At 27.3% G+C, this 22648-nt stretch overlaps 1 protein-coding gene across 1 annotated transcript; it reads left to right on the top strand.

Annotated features, from left to right (window-relative positions):
* The first annotated feature begins 15090 nt into the window (after positions 1-15090).
* On the top strand, positions 15091-16847 carry LOC136078716 (zinc finger BED domain-containing protein 5-like). Its single transcript, XM_065794506.1, has 2 exons — positions 15091-15313; positions 16252-16847. The coding sequence occupies exons 1-2, from the start codon at positions 15091-15093 to the stop codon at positions 16845-16847; spliced, it is 819 nt and encodes a 272-aa protein (XP_065650578.1).
* Positions 16848-22648: the final 5801 nt, after the last annotated feature.

The following is a 22648-nucleotide window of genomic DNA, read 5'->3' as shown; positions in this document are numbered from 1 at the left end:
ATTATATTTATAATACTTTTCATTGCCAATTAAGTAAAAGCAAATAATCAGTATAAAATAAAAGTAAAAGATTAATAAATAACGCAAAAATAAAAAATTAATTTCTCAAAAAGGAAGATTATCATTTAAAATGTTAAAAATATATGTACAATTATTGATTAATTATGTATTAATAATCTAAAGTAATTAATTAATTAACTATTAATTATTGATTTCTAATATAAAGAAGTTTTATTAGAAAAAATTTAATTCATTTTCAGTTAACAAAAGTAATTGCTTAAGTTTTGTTTTGAATTGGTTTAGAGAATAATTAGTTTTCATTTCATTATTTAATATTATGCTCCACAACTTTGGTCCTCGGTTTACAATAGAGAATTTAGTAGCGGAATAATAAGTTTTGGATTGAATGTAGTTGTATTTTGAAAATCTAGTAGGGTATATGTGATTTATTTTTTCAAAAATTGAATAAAATAAGATTGGTAATATATTTTTATCAAGTTTGAACATGAAAACAAGAACTTGATAGAGGTTTAGTTTATATACATTTAGGATATTGAGTTCTTTAAATAGTGTTTGTGTGTGTGAGAAGCGATCTACGTTTGAAATTATCCTTATAGCCTGTTTTTGTTTGCTAAGCAATTTTTTTATTTTCGTCGCGTTAGTGCTACACCAAGCAATGTTCGCATAACTTAAGTAGCAATGAATAAAAGAAAAGTAAATGTTTTTTAAACAAGATTGATGCAATAACTGCTTTGCTTTGTACATTATACCTAAATTTTTTGATATTTTATCTTCAACTACACCTATATGTTCCCTCCAGGTTACATTTTCGTCTAGAAACACGCCTAAAAACTTTATTGATTGCTCTCTCTTTATTAATTGATTGTCAATAAAAAGGTCCGGAAGTTCTAAGGGAATATCTGATTTTTTATGTAGGCGATGGAATAAAGTGTATTTTGTTTTAGTAATATTTAAAGATAACTTGTTTGATTTAAACCATTGGGTTAGTTTGTCTAGTTCTTTGTTTAATGTTTGGAATAATATATTGATGTCTTTATTGGAATAAAACAAGCTGGTATCATCTGCAAATAAAATTGTATTTATAATGTTAGAAAATTTATTTAAATCGTTTATATAAACAAGAAATAGAAGTGGCCCTAAAATATAAAATAGAAGTGGCCCTAAAATATTAGTTTCGGTTTAGGCGCTATTTTGTTCGCAACGATAAAAAATATATAAAAATTTTGGATTCCCCGTTAAATAAAAAAGGAAATAAAAAAAGGGTATAAAAAAAGGAAATAAAAAAAGGGTATAAAAAGGAAAACATGGAATTGAATCGGCATATAATTTTATAAATTCGAATAAAGAAGATGGTTCTGTATTTAAATCTATTTTTATTTTTTTCATAGTAATATCTATTCAGTTTTTATTTGATCATTTCGATCAGTGTGCGGAATGAAATAGTGTGCGGTTTGACCCGGTTTTACTCTATAACTTTTAGCTTAGATTTAATTTAAGTATTACATTATTTTATTTTATTGTTTTTTTGTTGTTTTTTTTAAGTTTTTTTTTTTTGTTTTTTTTTATTTATTTATTTTTTATTTTCTATTTTATTCTTTTAGAGCTCTTTTTTTAAAAATTAAGAATAAGTCATTTTGTTGACCTTTAAAAAAATTAAGAATAAGTCATTTTGTTGGCCTTTAAAAAAATTAAGAATAAGTCATTTTGTTGGCCTTTAAAAAAATTAAGAATAAGTCATTTTGTTGGCCTTTAAAAAAATTAAGAATAAGTCATTTTGTTGACCTTTAAAAAAATTAAGAATAAGTCATTTTGTTGGCCTTTAAAAAAATTAAGAATAAGTCATTTTGTTGACCTTTAAAAAAATTAAGAATAAGTCATTTTGTTGGCCTTTAAAAAAATTAAGAATAAGTCATTTTGTTGACCTTTAAAAAAATTAAGAATAAGTCATTTTGTTGACCTTTAAAAAAATTAAGAATAAGTCATTTTGTTGGCCTTTAAAAAAATTAAGAATAAGTCATTTTGTTGACCTTTAAAAAAATTAAGAATAAGTCATTTTGTTGGCCTTTAAAAAAATTAAGAATAAGTCATTTTGTTGACCTTTAAAAAAATTAAGAATAAGTCATTTTGTTGACCTTTAAAAAAATTAAGAATAAGTCATTTTGTTGACCTTTAAAAAAATTAAGAATAAGTCATTTTGTTGACCTTTAAAAAAATTAAGAATAAGTCATTTTGTTGACCTTTAAAAAAATTAAGAATAAGTCATTTTGTTGGCCTTTAAAAAAATTAAGAATAAGTCATTTTGTTGACCTTTAAAAAAATTAAGAATAAGTCATTTTGTTGGCCTTTAAAAAAATTAAGAATAAGTCATTTTGTTGGCCTTTAAAAAAATTAAGAATAAGTCATTTTGTTGACCTTTAAAAAAATTAAGAATAAGTCATTTTGTTGGCCTTTAAAAAAATTAAGAATAAGTCATTTTGTTGGCCTTTAAAAAAATTAAGAATAAGTCATTTTGTTGGCCTTTAAAAAAATTAAGAATAAGTCATTTTGTTGGCCTTTAAAAAAATTAAGAATAAGTCATTTTGTTGGCCTTTAAAAAAATTAAGAATAAGTCATTTTGTTGGCCTTTAAAAAAATTAAGAATAAGTCATTTTGTTGGCCTTTAAAAAAATTAAGAATAAGTCATTTTGTTGGCCTTTAAAAAAATTAAGAATAAGTCATTTTGTTGACCTTTAAAAAAATTAAGAATAAGTCATTTTGTTGGCCTTTAAAAAAATTAAGAATAAGTCATTTTGTTGGCCTTTAAAAAAATTAAGAATAAGTCATTTTGTTGACCTTTAAAAAAATTAAGAATAAGTCATTTTGTTGGCCTTTAAAAAAATTAAGAATAAGTCATTTTGTTGGCCTTTAAAAAAATTAAGAATAAGTCATTTTGTTGGCCTTTAAAAAAATTAAGAATAAGTCATTTTGTTGGCCTTTAAAAAAATTAAGAATAAGTCATTTTGTTGACCTTTAAAAAAATTAAGAATAAGTCATTTTGTTGGCCTTTAAAAAAATTAAGAATAAGTCATTTTGTTGGCCTTTAAAAAAATTAAGAATAAGTCATTTTGTTGGCCTTTAAAAAAATTAAGAATAAGTCATTTTGTTGGCCTTTAAAAAAATTAAGAATAAGTCATTTTGTTGGCCTTTAAAAAAATTAAGAATAAGTCATTTTGTTGACCTTTAAAAAAATTAAGAATAAGTCATTTTGTTGGCCTTTAAAAAAATTAAGAATAAGTCATTTTGTTGGCCTTTAAAAAAATTAAGAATAAGTCATTTTGTTGGCCTTTAAAAAAATTAAGAATAAGTCATTTTGTTGGCCTTTAAAAAAATTAAGAATAAGTCATTTTGTTGGCCTTTAAAAAAATTAAGAATAAGTCATTTTGTTGACCTTTAAAAAAATTAAGAATAAGTCATTTTGTTGGCCTTTAAAAAAATTAAGAATAAGTCATTTTGTTGGCCTTTAAAAAAATTAAGAATAAGTCATTTTGTTGGCCTTTAAAAAAATTAAGAATAAGTCATTTTGTTGGCCTTTAAAAAAATTAAGAATAAGTCATTTTGTTGACCTTTAAAAAAATTAAGAATAAGTCATTTTGTTGGCCTTTAAAAAAATTAAGAATAAGTCATTTTGTTGGCCTTTAAAAAAATTAAGAATAAGTCATTTTGTTGACCTTTAAAAAAATTAAGAATAAGTCATTTTGTTGGCCTTTAAAAAAATTAAGAATAAGTCATTTTGTTGGCCTTTAAAAAAATTAAGAATAAGTCATTTTGTTGACCTTTAAAAAAATTAAGAATAAGTCATTTTGTTGGCCTTTAAAAAAATTAAGAATAAGTCATTTTGTTGGCCTTTAAAAAAATTAAGAATAAGTCATTTTGTTGACCTTTAAAAAAATTAAGAATAAGTCATTTTGTTGATCTTTAAAAAAATTAAGAATAAGTCATTTTGTTGACCTTTAAATGATGATAGTCCGTCTAAATCTTTTAAAGTTTTTTTTTAAATCACCTGAATTTTTAAGAGAAGAAAACAGACTACCAGAAACTTGCTGAGATTAATTCTTCTTGGAACATTCAAGCTGATAAGATAATGTACAAATATTTTATTGAAATACTAGTTTCGCAGCACCAACATTTTATTTAGCAGATGGCTTACCTAAAAAGTCTCATTCAGCTGCACCTTTATCCATTCAAAAGTGAAAAAATTACTGCTAGTCTTTAGACCCATCTACTGTTTCCTTCGTCAGTCCCTCAATCTATCTATTATTTCTTTTAGATTAGTTTAAGCAAGCACTATGAAGGAGGAGATGACTTAAAAGCTTGTACAGTATCCAAAACTAAAATAAAAGCTTCTCAAGTTTACCAAACCAACTTTACTGGTTGATTATGTAGGAGCTGAGCTATGTCAGTTTGTCAACCAAAAAACTTTATAAATGGTTTTAAAACTTACAATCAATATTCTTTAAGAAATCTCATATTTGATAAAATTAATATATAAATCTCATATTTATTAAAATTAGTACAAAGGTAATAAAGTTACAAGAAATATTTTTTTTTCTTTAAAAGGCAAGCAAATCGGTACTATTAAAACCAAAGTTTTAAAAATATTTGAAAAAAAAAGTTTAATAAATGTCATCATCAAGTAGCGGATCTCCTATTAGGCTAAGTAGGTTGCAGCCTACAGCCCCCAAGAGAAATGAGGCCCCCAATAAGAAAAATCCCAGCACCAAATTACAAACTAATGTCCTCCTGCGCTGCGCTAAGAAATAAGATAATAAAAATAATCCAAAATTTCCACCACTGAAAATATTTTAGACAAAAGGTATGCAATATACTTTTTAATGCTAAAATTCATTTTTAAGCAATCTAAGCACATCCATATTTTTTGTAATCAAATATTTTCTTGTATTTCTTTGAAATTCATTCTGAAGGTTTGGGGCTTATAAATATTAAATGTAATAATGTTTTTGACTACCACTTAATTAAAAATGTGCAGAATCTAAGCAAAAAGAAAAGTTAAAAGAAAAGGCTACTAAAACTAAAAATATTATTACAATATTTTAGAACGGGTAGTAGCAGCCAAAATTTTTTTTTTCTGAAAAAGGTTAGCCACTACGAGGTCTTTTGGGGCTCTCAACACAATGAAAATTTTATAAATATCATGGAACCGATTTCAGAATTCAATCTTTTCTCAAAAGAACATCTAACTAAGTGTCAAACTGGTGAAAAGTTCTGATTTGATAAAAGTTCTAAAAAGGAGAATGTAAATTAGAGGCAAAAGATTTATATAAAAGATTTACAAAACAGGAAACAGCAGTTTTAACTGTAATATGGAAAATAATCTTAGAGTGATTTAATAATGCTAACAAAGTACAATAAACTTTTGTAGGAGTCTATCTAAACCATGGTTTAGATATATGTGAAGGATTCACTTTACATAATTCACTAGAATTGTTTGAAAATCTTTAAGTGAAGATTACGATTTGAAATTAAATAACTTTGAGAACAAAGCAGCCAAATGAATCCATAAGTCAAAGGAAAATTTAGTGGTACACTTAATAGAGTAAGAACAAAAATATATTCGAATGGAGAAAAAAAAAGAGATCTTTTTATCGTAAGATATAAATTTCGAGACATAAGAATCTCAAAAATTAAAAAAGAAAGGAAATAAAATTTAGAATACGTTATATACGAAGTATAATATTATAATATATAATTTTAATATGGAAAAAAATACATCTAATCTTTTACATAAAGCTTATGTTAAAAAGCTAACTAATAAATAAATTTATATATTTTACCTCACGGAGGTAATCCACTTCAGTAGTGTGGTAGCCCTTTTTGAATTGGTGAGACAACATTGCAATATGACGGTTACAATAAAAGATTTGGCATCTAAATTTAAACTTTTTAAAGTTGATTAAATTAAAGGAATGAAAGAATTAAAAAATGACGTAAGTTTATCAGAAATTGAAAATGCAATATTAAAAGAAAAAGTATCAGAGCTTGATACTAAACTAAACGACCACTTGAAATTCAACATCAACTTTAGCAAATTCTTGGAATATGTTGCTGCAAATAAAACCAAAATCAAACGTGTCTGATCTGAATGTTTACAAATCAATAAGTGTAAAGTTAAGTGAAATGAAAATTAAAGAAGAAAATATGATAATACTTGGGTTGGAATTTTCTAAAGAAGAAATTTCAGTTAAAATTACAGAAGATTGAGAAAATGTTAATGAACATTTCACAAAAATTGTTAAAGTTCATTGGCATAAATCAAAAAATGAGAAAACAGCACCAGTGCTAGTGAAGTTGAAAACTCCTGATGATCGAATTAAAGTGATAGGATTAGTTAAAATTTAAGAATAGACAAACAGTTCAAAAATATATTTAAATAAATATATTTTTGAACTGTTTGTCTATTTTTAAATTTCAATAAAGAGTAATATTACTCTTTATTTAACCATAACGTTACGTGATCTTGTCAAAACACTTTTAGTTCAAAGAAATAATTTGAACAATTAAATTAGAAAAAGAAGGCACTAATGATTTTAAGCATGGGATTCGAGACAATAAATTTGTTATAAAATCAATTAAGCATGTACATTAATATTAATTTAAGCACAGTAATTATCATATAAACATAATGCTTTGTCAATCAGAGAACCTTTATACGCTTTTGGTAGCCTTAACAGTAAAAAGTATAGTGACTATATAAAAGATATACAAAACATTAATAGTCTTAAAGTGTGGTCAACAAATGCGACGTCACTAATCAACAAAATTGATAAAGTCAGAGCACAACTTGCAACATACAAACCGGACGTTTTTTTTGTTTCAGAGACTTGGTTTAAGCAAACGTCAGATGTAAATATAATAAACGTCAGTTGTAAATATAATAAATGTCAAATGTAAATATAATAAATTATAACAAGTATCGGCGTGATAGAGATAATATAGAGGAGGGCGGTGGAGGTTGTATTTATATTCAAAGCTCAATTGATTCTTCTGAAGTTAATATTGACCAACCTAACTCTACAAATGTTGAAAAAGTATGGGTATACTTGAAAATTAGCTAAGAAAAATTGCTATATGGATACATTTATAACCATTCTGCACCTTTTCAATATGTAGTTGAGAACTTGAAAGTTGTAAGAAAAGTATGATGTAATTGAGAAGATGAAAGCTGTAATTAAGAAAAGTAAGATGCAATCGAGAAGGTGAAAGTTGTAGTTAGGAAACGTTACATGTAATTGAAAAGATAAAATTTTAATTAAGAAACGTCAGATGTAATTAAGAAAATGAAAGTTGTAAATAAGAAATCGTAAAATGTAATCAAAAACATGATAGTTGTAATTAAGGAAGGTATAAAGAATACAAAGTTCTTTGTATTTTTAATTTTGTAGTCCTAATATACTTTGTAATTTAAGGCCGGAAATAATAATATAATATCAATAAAGTATAAAAAGTCATGAAAAAAGCATTTGAGTTTTAGGCGGTGATTGGAAAAGTTTTAATGGGTTTCAATTAAAACTTTCTTTTATTTTTGTTAGTGAAAAATTTAATTGACATTTGAGATGAATAAAAAATAAAACATAAACAATTTGTTTACATAAAAATATAAAATTTAAATAGAACTTAAACAAAGTCATTGAAGATCATTGCAATATTCAGTTAAACACCAATTTGGATGTCTTCCATATTTAAAATCGATCACCTCCTATTATTGTATTTTTTGCCGCAGTAACAATTCTTTCTAAATACTGCATTCATTGTTCCATAATCCCAGCACCGAATACAGGTGGAATGTGAATCACATTTTTAACGTTAATTTTTTTTTGGACTGGATAGTTTCTATTGGGTTTAAAGTTAGACTGTAGGGTCCTAATAGTAATAACTGAACCGGTGAATTTTCAAACACCCTTTCAAACCGAATGTGGCATGGAGCATTGCCTGTTAAGACGACCAAATCCTCTAAACAATTCCCGGATATAACCCACTGGTTAAACATAACCAACATCCACTCGTTACAAAAATCTGCTTTAAATGATCCTCTGCGAGTTTCCATCATGACGACATTTGTTTTTGATATAGCTGCAATCAAGTGTATGTTTGTACCTCTTGTAGATGACCATTTATGATGTGTTCGTTGATGTTCCTAACATATTCAGCTCTTTTTTTTTTGTTCTCATTACTATTCGTCTTAATACCCTTGTTTTAATGGCCACCAATGTCAACTGACAGTCACTTTCAACCCATGTTTGTATTTTTTCGATTTGATCATCGGTTAATTTTCTGGTCTATAACCACCTCTTCCAAAAAAATTTAAATTTTTGCTACGAACCTAATTGTATGCTGTCTTATATTTGACACCTAAAGTTTGCGCCAGAGTCACCCAATCGTCATTTCGCTCAGCACATTCAATAACTCTTCTTCTATAAACTCGATGAAGATAAAACGTAACTGGACAAGTTGGTTCTGGTTGTTCCAGAAGTGGTTGTAAACAAATTTGGTGTAATAAATGCTTGCACGGGTTCAATTTAATTAAAGGCTTTCTGTTCATAATGATTGTATTGACGATCTTTCAATTCCATTACTGTATTACTATATTGCTGGTGCATATAAATGCTAAATTTGATACTACTAACTTATTAAAATGCATGTCCAAGAAAATCTTTTATAATGACCTTTAAGCTTACATTGTGAATTCGCAGTTATAAATAATGTATTCTCATTTACATATTACGATTTCTTAACTACAACTTTTGTTTTTCTAATTGCATGTTGCGATTTCTTATTTACATGTTGGGTTTCTCAATTACATTTTAAAATTTCCTAATTTGATGTTGTGTTTTTTACATATTGGGATTTCTAGATTACATTTTGTGTTTCTTAATTACATATTACGATTTCTAAACTACATGTTGTATTTCACAATTACATCTTACTCTTCTTTATACAACTTTCAAGATCTTAATTACATCTTGAAAAGGTGTAGATTGTCTGATGAAATCAATAACTCGATTATAACTACAGTTTGTAATGCCAAAAATCCAATAAATAGACGCGTATTTTCGGGCTTGCTAATTTCAGGTGATTTCAACTTTGAGAAGATTATATGGAGTCATGAGAATGCATACTCATCTGGTGATAATGAAAACCAATCTAATAACTTTTTAAATTGTTTAAAAAATGGTTCTAGAACCAACTTTTTTTAAATCCTCAAATGAAATTACTAATAATCTTAATAATTGTCAATGATGACAACAAAGTTTTGGACCACCACAAGGAGTTAAAAAACATGCTCACCATCTGTTAAATTTTAATTTTATTTTAGCAAACAAAATTATATCTAATCCAATTGTAATCAATAACTGATTCAATTATATAAGAAGTGACTATATGAGAGGTGACTATTTAGAATTTAATCAATACATGCTACTTGTTGATTGGAACGAAAAAAAATCACAAAAACCTATCAACAATTGCTATATAAACTTTTTGGGTCACTATCATTTATCTTGTAAGCCATATATACTAAAAGCTCATAGACGAAAAAACAAAAAAATTCCCTGGTTAATCTGTGAGTTGAAGCAAGCAATAAAAAGCTTTTTCATATTGTTAAATTTACTTTAGGAGTGAATATAACAATATGAAAAAGCTTGTTAAAAAAATCAAATATGCAATTGAAAGTTTTAAAAAGTCAATTGCCGATTAAGCAAAAAGTAATCCAAAAGTATTGTATAAATATATATTTAAAAATTAATTCAACAATTAAAAGCCACATTAAAACAGTTGAAAATAAAGATGGCACCATTGTCATTGATAAAATACAACTTGAATGTATGATTAACTATTTTAATTCTGTTTATAGCTCTGAAAATTGGAAGGCACTACCAGAATTAAAAACTAGATGCTATGTTACTATGTTAGAAGAAATATATGTTTCTAAAAAACTGGTAAGAAACTATATACTAAAAACAGACACTAGAAAATCAATGGTTCCTTACTAAGTTTATAGATAAAAGGAAATAAACTTAAACCTTCTAACTATCTTCAAATATCTTTAACTTCAATCCACTGCAAAATCTTAGAACGAATTGTAGCTGAAGAATAAATTATTTAAATTTCAATAAGCTTTTGATTATTCATCAACATGATTTTAGAGAAGGTAGTAGCTGTTCATCAAATCTTTCAGAAAAGGTAGGAGCAGTACATCGAATTTTTTAAAAAAGGCAGGAGCTGAACATCAAACCTTTTAGAAAAATTAGGAGCTGTACATCAAATTTTTTAGTGTATTTAGACATTGTAACCAATTGTACACACGAAGGAAAATCACTAGACGTATTATATACAGATTTCCCAACTTATTCAATTTATTATAATTGATCCAATTTATTAAATTGGATCAATTCATTTTTGTCTGAAAGACGATAATGAATAGTACGATAACAATTCCTTGTTACAAAATGTTGTAAGTTGCGTAGTTCAAGAATCGGTATTAGGTTCATTATTGTTTTTGAGTAATATAAACAAGTTTATACTAAATTGATACCTGCTTGAAATTAGATACCTATCATTTAAAGAAATATTAATCAAACTGAATCTAACAACATCGCCCGAAAAAAAAAAGTGGTGACGTAATTCAAATTTATAAATTTTTCCATCATAGTGAAGACATCTCATGGTTACATCCACCTAAGCTTTTAATATCATTATTGTTGTCAGGACCAGCCACAAATACAAGAGGGAATTCCGTTAGAGTGTGGAATTATTTTTTATAACTTTAAGTGTAAGTTTGTGAATCATGTCTTTTAAGCCACCAGGGAATAGTGATTGTGAAATTTATATATATGATTTCTATTTGCAAGAGTTTGTATGATTTGCACTGTAATGGTCATCCTAACCATCGCCACTTGGAGCACTTTTTCGAACAGCTTCCATTTGAAAAATGTTGAAAGGAAAGAATTTATTGTAAAAAGTAAATTTAAATAAGGAGCGTTTGTCATTGTACGAATGTTACATTATTGTAAAAATTCTCGATGACAACGAGCAAACTCACAAAATGCCATCTTGTTGTGGCAAAGAAGATATGCAATGATTGAATCAAAAAAAATGTGTATCCAAATAGAGAGAGAGCGTCGCAAGAAAAGTATTAAAAAATTATAAAAATACTCCGGAGGATGTGTAGAGAAGAAGCTACCCAAACAATATTCGAACAAAAAGCGCCCCATATAAACAAAAACTAGAACAACAATTTTGGATAACAAGCCATTTTAAAAGGAAAATTGTCATGAAAAATATAAATCTATATGCTTCAGTATTGTGTGTAAGAAATGGTTACTGTGCGTTTCTAGGGTCTAGTAAATGACAAGTGCTAAAATTTGATTGGGTCGGGTTTGTGACGTGGGCTGAATAAACATTGATACATCCTGAAGCATATTTTTTATTTGTAATTCATGTCATATTTATTATATATATTCATGTATCCTTATCATCATCATCATCATCATCATCATCATCATCATCATCATCATCATCATCATCATCATCATCATCATCATCATCATCATCATCATCATCATCATCGTCATCGTCATCATCATCATCATCATCGACATCATTAACATCAATCATCATCTGCATCAGCATCAGCATTATTAAGCTTCAGCCTTTCTCTTTGATGCTGTTTCTCTAATATAAAACAATCTTGAGCATCTTCTTTCTTTAACTAAAGCTTGTTCATACCATATGTAATGCACTCTCTCCATGTTTTCTTTCTTCTACGTCTACCATTTTCTCCTAATGCTGCTACCTCTTTGTACATGCTGATACTCCAATCACTTTAATTTTTTTATCTTCTTATTTAGATTATGGTTCTTTTTCTTGTCTTGTTAGAGTCATTAGAGTCATCAATCCAGATCATCATATTGATCATCTCATTTGACAAATACTACACCATTTAAACATTATAGTTTATGTAAATCCGTCAGAGGTAATGTATGCTAACATCTAAATAAATAGCAAATACAGATATTTATAACCGTATATATTGATATTATGTATGCATAAATACACTGTTTACCTAACCTCCTAGATTCAAGCAGGTTCCATACTTGCTTACCATACATAAAAAATATGAAAAAAATAAATACGGTATAATATATCAATTGCACAAGAAGATGAAAAAGCTTCCATAGCTTGTATTCCTTCCTTTTGGATTTAAGTCTCATTCTACTTCACGTTTTTCCTCTTCTTGTGCAGTTGCAATATTAAACCGTATTTATTTTTTTATAAGAACTCTTAAGAAAAAATGTTTTGTTATTGCAAGAAGTCAATAAAAAATGATACTTTTGGAAAATCTTTAACAGTGCCATTAATAGTAATCGACCAAATTGAATTTTACATTTGTTGTTTATTTTGACGACTTTTTTCCATCTTATATAATAATAATAAATTGATAGTTATAAATAAATAATAATAAACAATAATAAATTGATAGTTATATATAAATTATAAATAAAAAAAAATAAAATTGCTCGCAGAAAAATCTATAAAAGTAACAAAAAGCATTCACATAATATCTTTGTTCACTTTTTATTTAAACCATTAAAACCAAAGAGCATGAGGCAATAAGTATGTAAATTTTGCCCCCAGAATATCGCCTCTTAATATCAAAGTTTCGCTTTTTAACCAATTTTTTATTAAATAACATCTTGAAATCTACCGGAATGACACAAAAAAATTATAAAAATTACGGAAAAAATCTGTAAATTTCGAGTAAAATCGGTTTTATTCACACAAAAAAAAAATCAATCAAATATATTTGATTGTTGGAACTATAGTTCCAATAATCATTTTTTTATAAGTCTTTATTTTAGGCGACTTTGTTTTGCTCAAAATATTTAATCCTGATGATTTTTTTTTATATTTGTGTAATTTATTTCGTCGTGAAAAAATGTTTACATTGCATATACGTATATCGAAATTAATAGCTGGAGCAAGAAGTAGGCACTTTTTTTCTTATTGCCGAACCCCATGTATATATATATATATATATATTTATATTTATATATATATATATATATATAATAGAAAATAAAGAATAACTATGAAAATAAAGAAATTCAAAAAAAAAAAAGAGCAGCCGTGGTGCAATGGCAGCGCACATGCCTCAGAAATAAAGGATTCATGGTTCAAACCCCACATCTGAGCAAGTTTTGCGACATCGGTTTGGAAAGAGGCGTGAACTTTCTATTAAATGCTCATCCGCGGTGCTTTGCGATAAGACCGTAAGGACTTCTTGGGGCACCTAAATAAAATACAATAAAAAATAGCAACTAATTAAGAAGTGTTAAAATACTTACAACCACTAAAATGTTAAAGAACATTTAGACAAAAACTTTTGATTAAAATAATATAAAATTTCATAATTAACATAATCACTAGATGAATTTTTAACATCACTTAAATTTCATTGATATAAAGATTTTAACTAATTGAGCTTACTTTAAAAGAAATATTTAAAGATAAAGGATAAAGATAAAGATAAAGATTAAGATTCCTGAACAGTGTAGTCTTGTTTTTGTTGACAAAATCTGGGAATTTTTTCCACATAAGGTCCGCGGTATTTAACTGAATAGAAGGTTAATTTTAAATTAAATTTGAGGAGAACAAAGTTGTTATCTAAAAACTTTGTTGAATGCTTATGATTAATTTTATCAAAATAAGTTTGAAAGATTTTTGGGGACAATCCCATTTTTGTTTTAAACATAAATAATAAAACTTAGTGTAAATTAAGTTTATACACATTTAAAGCACCGAGCGTAAGTAAAAGTGGTTCGCAAGGAGTATTTCTATAGGCTCCAAACACTGCATGTCTTGTTTATTGTAGATTTTTTTAAGTTTTGTATAGCCAGTACTAGCCCACATAATATTAAAGTAAGACAAATAACTAGGAATAAAGGCAAAATATAATTTTTTCAGGGATGTTACATTTAAAAAAGGTTTAGCCTTAAACATCATTGCGAAACTTTTTTAGAGCAGTGGTACTTAACCGGTGCTCCGCGGAGCAATGGTGCTCCGCGCGGTAGCTGCAAGTGCTCCGCGAAATTATGAAACTCAAAATTTAATGTTTACTCACTTATTAAATTACACTGTAATGATTACAGTTTAGGTAAGAAGCTACAATAATTTGGTTTTATTACCTACCTACCTACATTGAATGCAAAACTTTGAAAATAAAAATAAAAAGTGCAGTTTACAGGAAACAAAATAATAATAAGGTTAGTTCGTATTTTATTCCAATCAAAAGAAAATAAAAGTACATTTACATTTAATTAATACATATTGAGTAATAGAAAAAAACAATTAAATTTAAGAAAGAACGAAATAAAACTTCTTGAGATTGTTGACAATAATTACATTTTATTTGTTACTATAAAAAGTATCATATTAAGGCAGTTTTATTAATATAAGATTCTATAAATAATTTTTTTTTAACTAAATCAACGAATAATTTTACAAACAACGAAGACTTTAAGCTACGCTTTTTTTTTACTTTAAAATTTATTTTTTGAGCAAAAGTTGTTTACTTTGCAATCACTGATTTTAATAGTCGTTATACTGTTACGACCATTATAATCGGCGACTTCTGAGCGAAAAACATTCGCGCATTCGTTTTTATTTTTAAATTTAATATTTATGATAAAAATCGTTATTAAACGGAATCTAAAAGGTGTTTTAAAAACTAAAAAATTTTTAAAAATTATGAAAAAATAATAATATTAAATAAATAATGAAAATATTTATTTAAATTAATAATAAAAAATTAGTTTATTGTAACGTTTTAACAGCTGTAATCGAGCTATGTAATTAAAAATAAAATTTACTAAAAAACATCTTAAAAATTTGATCGGACATTGTCCAACCAAATTTAAATTTAATCAGACATTTTGTCCGGGACTTAACAAAAAATTAAAATAATCCCTGTATTAATTCCCAAATCATTTTTGGTTTTCACAGTAATACCCCATAATGGACAAATTTCATATCAAACGAAAAGCGAATGATTCGGAAGAACAAAATTCTAAAAATAGACCGAGTACAAGTGGAGGCGGTAGTAATGCTCTTGCTGCACATGTTGTGTCTGATACAAATGATAGGATTAAAAGAAAAAAAATTAATCGACAGTATTCTGAAGAATATTTAAGTTTTGGATTTATGTACATTTGTGAGGAAGAATATCACATTCCACACTGTATTGTATGTGGAGGAAAATTATCCAACAGCGCGATGGTTCCTAACAAGTTGAAATGTCACTTTTCTACAAATCACGCTAACCTTGCTACAAAAACTAAAGATTATTTCAAACGGTTGTTAGATACGCAAGCTTAACAAGCAAAATATTTTGAAAAAACTGTGAAAAAAAATTTCCGATAAGGCACAATTGGCGTCATATAAGGTTGCTGAAATGATTGCTGTTCTCGATGTCGGATGATATCGAGAAAACAGTTGTCGATAAGTTTTCCAAACGGCATTTTGCTCTGCAAATTGACGAGTTCATTGACATAAGTGGAAAAGCTCATATGCTAGAGTTCGTTCGTTTCGTTTATGAAAACGAAATACTAAATCAATTTCTATGCTGTCTTGAGCTTACCGAACGTTCGACAGGATAAGATATCTTTGATTCTATTTCTTCCTATTTTAAACAATTCAAATATCATGGGAGTTGTGTGTGGGAATTTGTACGGACGGTGCTCCATCAATGGTAGGCTCATTAAAAAGGTTTGTAACTCGCGCCAAGAAAAGAAACGCCAATATTATATCTACTCACTGTTTTTTGCATAGAGAATTTCCGTTGTTCAAAACATTACCAGTAGCATTAAAACCTGTGCTAGACAAAGTTATAAATATGATAAACTTCATAAAATTGAGACCTTTGAAAATACGCGTCTTTAAAAGTCTTTGCATCTCTATGGAAGCCAAGTACGAATCTTTGCTTTTGCGTACTGAAGTGAGATGGTTATCCAGAGGAAAAGTGTTACGTCGTTTTTTAGAACTGAAGTATGAATTGATAATCTTTTTTCAAAAAGAAAATATGGATGATTTTGTGGAAAATCTTCAAAATGACATTTGATGTGCTAAATTGGCATATTTAGCTGATATTTTTGATTATTTAAATTGTGTTAATTCCAGCCTTCAAGGAAGAAAAGAAAAAATTTTTAACATCAACCGACAAATTGACAACCTTTCGGAAAAAAGTTATTTTTTGGAAAAATTGTGTGTTCGAGAAGAAGAAAGTAGATATCTTTCCTTCTCTTAATGATAACACTACCGACGAAATTATTTCAGCAGTAACGTATCATTTAACTTTATTAGAAGAAATGATTGAATTTTATTTTCCATCAATAAACGTAGAAACATATGACTGGATACGTAATCCCTTTGCCAAGGTTGATGCATCAAATAATAAGTTGTCATACCAAGAAGAAGAAGAATTAATGAACCTATCATCGGATCGCACACTTAAAATGAAATTTTCCGAAACGGTTTTTGAGGAATTTTGGATCTTTGTGCAAGAAGAATACTCAGCTATATCCATAAAGGCACTTAAAATCTTGTTGCAATTTTCAACATCATATTTGTGTGAACTCGGTTTCTCGGTAGCCACCATCATAAAAATTAAAAAACGAGCAACTAATTTGGATGAAGAATCGAGGGTAGCTATTTCTAAAATTAGGCCTAACGTCACTGAAATTTGTAAAAACCGTCAAGCTCAGGTTTCACATTAAATCTTTTTATTTTTCTGAATTAAATTTTGCTCAGTGTTATTTTTTTACTTATTAAATTTATGCTTATTAACAATTTATTTGTCATATTATTATTTTTAACTGTTACCCAGCGGGCACACGACGTTGGAATAACGTTGAAATAACGTTGATCGACGTCCATCAACGTCAATCAACGTTGTTTCAACGTTATTCCAACGTCGTGTGCCTGCTGGGTTATGTTATAATCTTTTATTTTCAATAAAAGTCATACGTATGTGTAATTGTTTGTTTCTTTTTTACTCCTTGATTTCAGTGCTCCCCAAATTTTTGTCATGATCATAAGTGCTCCCCGACTTCAAAAAGGTTAAGAACCACTGTTTTAGAGTATCGTTTCAATACTATTTATACTTGAATACCACAGTAAATTTTCATCAAGTTTTACTCCTAAAAAGTTTACGTATGTTTTCCTTTTAATATGAGTATTATAATTTATTATTAATTATAAGATTTGGTAGTTTAAGAGGAATGTTTTCTCATTTATTTACTTTATGGAAAAGTATAAATATATATTTTTTGAAAGCTTGTTACTTACGAACCATTCATTAACTTTACATAACTGTTCATTAACTATTTTAAAAAGTGTTTTAATATCTCTGTGAGAACAAAAAAGATTGTAATCATCAGCAAACGAAATTAGGTCTAAAAGATTTGTTGCTAAGTATAAGTCGTTTATATACGATAGAAATAAGAGTGGTCCTAAAATAGAGCCATGAAAAACCCCGCAAGTTATGGAATATGAACCAGTGTTATTTTGATCATAGTATAAAAATTGCTATAGGTTTGTCAGATACCCTATGAACCAAAGTAAGTTGTCGTTTTTTTACTCCGTAGTTTTCAAGTTTTTTTATTAGCATACCGTATCAAAAGCTTTCGACAGATCAATGAAAACTCCTAATGTAAAACAGTCATTATCAAAGGCGTTAGGTATTTGATTGAAAAGTCCAACTACTGCATGCTCAGAGGCATTTTTTTTAAACCAATTTCTCGCAATACAGCATGTCGTTCTCATTTAGATGATTATATAACCTATTATACATTATTTTCTCAAGCAATTTTGAAAAATAAGGTAATATAGATATAGACCTGTAGTTCAAAATATTTGACTTATCTCCAGATTTAAAAATTGGTGTTATACGGGCAATTTTTAGTTTGTCAGGAACAATACCTGTCCTAAATAAAAGATCAAAAACATGAAATAAAAAGGGTTCAATCAAATATTTGACAATATCAACGATCAAAGCCTTCATTTTCTTTACTTTTGGGACTGCTAAATGCAGCTCTCAGCACGCTATGTTTTAAACTAGTTTCGTCCATAAGTTTATCATAAGTTTTTAATTATGAATAAAAAGGAGTGGAGTTAGGTGGAATAAAGCTTTTTTGAGTATCCATGATCGTTTTTGAGTATATATGATGAATCAATGTTTGTAGATTTTCTTCATACTCTTTCTTCTCACAAAAGCTATCTTGTTTTTGGAAAGAAAAACTTAAACAAAAAGTTGAGAAACATTTTTAATGAAGCAATTGTTGACGTCAGTATAGAAAAAAAATGATTCTACTTGGTTCGAGGTGTTGAAGCATTCACTTTTGTCAATCGTCAACTCTATTAATCAAACAAAGTATGGAGATGTTATCGATTACTAAATCTGATTTAAAACTCAAAAAAGAAGAGGTTATTATTCTTTTTAAAACAATGCATAATTCAAAAACTTCAAAATTGGCTTTTTTACCATTTCATGGATAAAACATCTTTGATCGACTATGTCTCAGAATAATTGTATTTACAAAAGAAGAATTTATTGAAATAATCAAATCACTTGATTCAATGAGAAATTCAATCCATCGTACTAAAATCATGGCTTTGGCAATATATCTATTCTTCCTCAAAACTAGGATAATTTGACATTATAAATGCTTTTAATTAGGATCATAAATTTGATAATGTCGGTTACTTCAGCAAGTCAGTGAGTCACTTACAATTGATCTTGTTCAAAATAATCTAGACATGAACCACATCCAATGAAATTAATTATTAAAAAACAAAAATTTTATTGCTAAAGAGATTTTTCATATAATTGATGATCAATTGATATCAATAACAGATGAAACTTTGATATCAATAACAGGTGGAACTTACTGCTATTGTCAAAAGAGTAGCAATAACGTAATAGTTCAGCGACAAATATAAAAATGTCTAAATACTTGGACACTGTATGATTCACGCAGAAATACTTGGTAAAGTTATTCGTGATATGATCTTCTAACGAGTAACTTCTTAGGCGTTTATGGCATTTTCGAAGCAACAATAAATGACGCGGCTATATATAGTGAAATTCTAATCAACGACCAAAGCTTAAGCTCTTTAATTCGACCAAACAACGTCATTATATCGGATGCTTAAATTGATATGGAATCCCAGGATATTAAAGATTTTCCGTAAATTACAATACACACATATACAACAATAGGAGAAAAACTCTTTTTCAGATGATTTCTTACAGATAATACCACCATCAAAGAAGGTCAGAACTTTTTAATGAACAAATAAAAACAAAAACCTAAAATGGTTCTTTTCAAAAGTGTTTAAATGGTATTAAATGTATGATAAAGTCTAGTTCAACAGTTCTCGTTATTAATAACACAATAAATTATTTTCTTTTATCTCTTTGGACTTCAGTTCAACGCGCACCAAACTTGATGAACCATTTGCAAAGAAGCTCTTTAAAAAAATCTATATATGATGTAATTCAGCTAATAAATAAAAGTAAATAGGATGAAGTTCATATTCTGTATGATTTTACCAACTATATGTGTGAATGGAATCTTTCTAATAGATTGTTTTGGATCTGAATATGAGTTTTTCATTAAGTACTTAGCTAGATTACAATCTCATGAAGCCACGAATGAATGCAAATACTGTAAAACTACTAAGAACCAGTGAGACTAGTAAAAAAATTTTAATGGGATATTAGCGGTGTTGTACTAAACATGCAAAAGTTAAGACTGTTTGGATTGTGGCAGTATTACGAGTATTAAAAACCATTTTTTTAAGAAACCTCTTTTTATTCGTAGAAACAGCTTTTGCAGTTGATGACCTCACAGACGAGCTTTTTCTAGAGAACAGAAAAACCTATCGTTTTTTGTGCCCTACATTTTGTAAAAATAACTAAAAATAAAGTTCTTAACCCATATAGTCGTTTTTACTATTTAATGTAAGCTTCTATTGAGAAACACGCATAAATTATAATTTAAAATTTCAATATATAATTTAAGATAAATTTAAAATTTATTTAAAATTAAAAATAAGTTTAAAATTTAAAATTTTAATTTATGATAATTTAAAAATTTAAAATTATTCATCGGTATGTTTTTCAACCGAAATTTTGCTTTTTACTGAATTTATAAAAAATGCCAAAACCAAAATTTCGGCATTAGTTCAAATTGAACTTTTGGCCGAAACCGATACCGAAACAGAGCATTGGTCGATCACTAATCGTTAACTAAAGTAAGTTTAAAATTCCATCTCTAATTCATGGTTCTGATCTTATTACTTCTCCATACAAAAAAGGCAGAGTTATTTGCAAAGAGTTTGACTCTAGATCTAATGGCCTCTAGTTTGACTCTAGAATCTAATGGCCATACTGTTCATGCCTTTCCAGTTAAACAGATTAACCTATTGTTAGAAATTCAAATCATCCTAGTTTCCAATGCTAAAGTCAATTCTCTATAAAACTCTTCTACCGCTTGTGGTTCAGGCAGCATTTCCATCATAGTCTAAAAAAAGTGTTTTCTAGAACTCTCTTCAATTTTTCGCTAAACTATTAATAAACGATAAATAAGTGGTTTCAATTTCTTTTTCATAATCTAGAAAACACATTAACCTCTCCAACTGTCCTAAGATTAGCCTTTTCTCTCTATTATTAGATTCTTTATATACAACCCTCTCACTCTCAGACAAGGACCAAAAGCACATTATAAATGCAGTTGGACCTGCTTTATCTACCAATCTTGAGCAACTCTCATATCGTCGCAAGGTTGCATCTCTTTCTTTCTTTCTACAAATACTATTATGGTTGCTACAACCATAATATTATTTGCATATCATCTCTAGTTCGATCAACCAAAACTTATTTTCACTCGACTTATTATTCAGCGAAGTCGCGTACTGTATTTGTCCATTCATGCAATTAAAATTTGTGTTCATCTAGTTTTTTTTTTGTTTTGTTTTTTCTTCATTTAACTGTTTCCATGTTCCTATCTTTTGTTTATCTATGTTTTTAAACCTTAACTTTTGTTTTCTATTTACTCATAACTAAATGGTGATTGTTTGCAACCTTGTGGGAAATGAATTGTACTTTCTTTGGTTATCATTTTCTTATAATCCATTTATTTACCCATAAAATATAAAAATTTACAATAATATTTATAAACTCACATAAATAAGGTTAGGTGTCACTCATATAGTTAAAAACTAGTCAATGGAGTGACACCTGAAGAAAAAAAAAAGATAAAAAAATAAAACACAGAAAGAATTATAAATAAGAAAAAAAAAAAAAAGAAAAAAAGAGAAAAAAAGAAAGGAAAATAAAGCACTAATAAATAAAGATGATATTAATAATTGCAATAACAATATAATAAAAATAACAATATTGATAATAATGTGAATAAAAAAACAAATAGTAACTATATCATGATAACTTTACTAAAAATTATAACTAATGGTAAAAATAATTATAGTAAAGTTTATAACTACGACAGAAATTAATAAAACAAACATAACAATTGCAAAAATTAGGACAATAACCATAAAAACTACTACTACAATTGAATCACTATCACTATCATTATAAATAATATTAATAAGATTTAAATTAAAGATAAATTAATAATAATAGTAATATTAGTAGAGTTAAAAAAGACAGTATAAAATAAAAGTAATAATAGTTTTATAAATACAGTAATATAAAAGAAGCAATAATAATAAAAGATAAAATTAATATTCATTAAATATATACTCAAATATAAATTTCTTAATTTGGTTTCGATTGAGAAGAAGAATGTTAGTAATAAAAGGGTATTTAGTTAAAATCTTTTTTTTTATAAATGGTATTATTTGGTTCCAGTGAGAAATACATTGATTTTTAATAGAGATCTTGCCATATTTGATAGTGCTGAAAAAGGAAGTGTGCAAGTTAAAATTTTCAGTATTTCGAGTGTAATATTTGTATGTGTCACTTGTTTTAATAAAAAAAATTATTGAACGAATTTGGTAGCTTATTTTGAAGAAAATCAATCACAAAGAGACAATTATAAAGCTTTACAAGATCTTGAAATTTTAGAATTTTTAATTCAGAAAACCTATTTTCGATATTAGTTCGTAAGAGAGAAAATGTCATAATCTTTAAGGAAGTGCGTTGTAAACTGTTTATACGATGTAATAGAAAACTACTTTTTTGACCCCAAACAGTGCAGCAATAACTTAGATGTGAGAAGAACAAGGAATAGTAAATTGATGTTAAAACATGTTGGAGAACATAGTGTCGTATTAATGACAGCATACTATTGGCACGTGAGAGTTTTTTATTTAATTAAATTAGTTGATAGTACCATGATAGGTTTTTGTCAAGAAATATCCCGAGGTATTTTATATATTTAGATGGGAAAAGTCTTTTACCATTAATTCTAATTTTCACATTATTACTATCAATCTTTTTTTTTAGAGGGTGAAAAATAATAAATTCAGTTTTATTGATGTTTAGGAAAGG

Source organism: Hydra vulgaris, chromosome 03 (genome assembly GCF_038396675.1).
Source record: "Hydra vulgaris chromosome 03, alternate assembly HydraT2T_AEP".
In the NCBI taxonomy this organism is placed as follows: Eukaryota; Metazoa; Cnidaria; class Hydrozoa; order Anthoathecata; family Hydridae; genus Hydra; species Hydra vulgaris.
The sequence above is the reverse complement of the archived record's forward strand: the minus strand, read 5'-3'. Positions and strand labels throughout refer to the sequence as shown.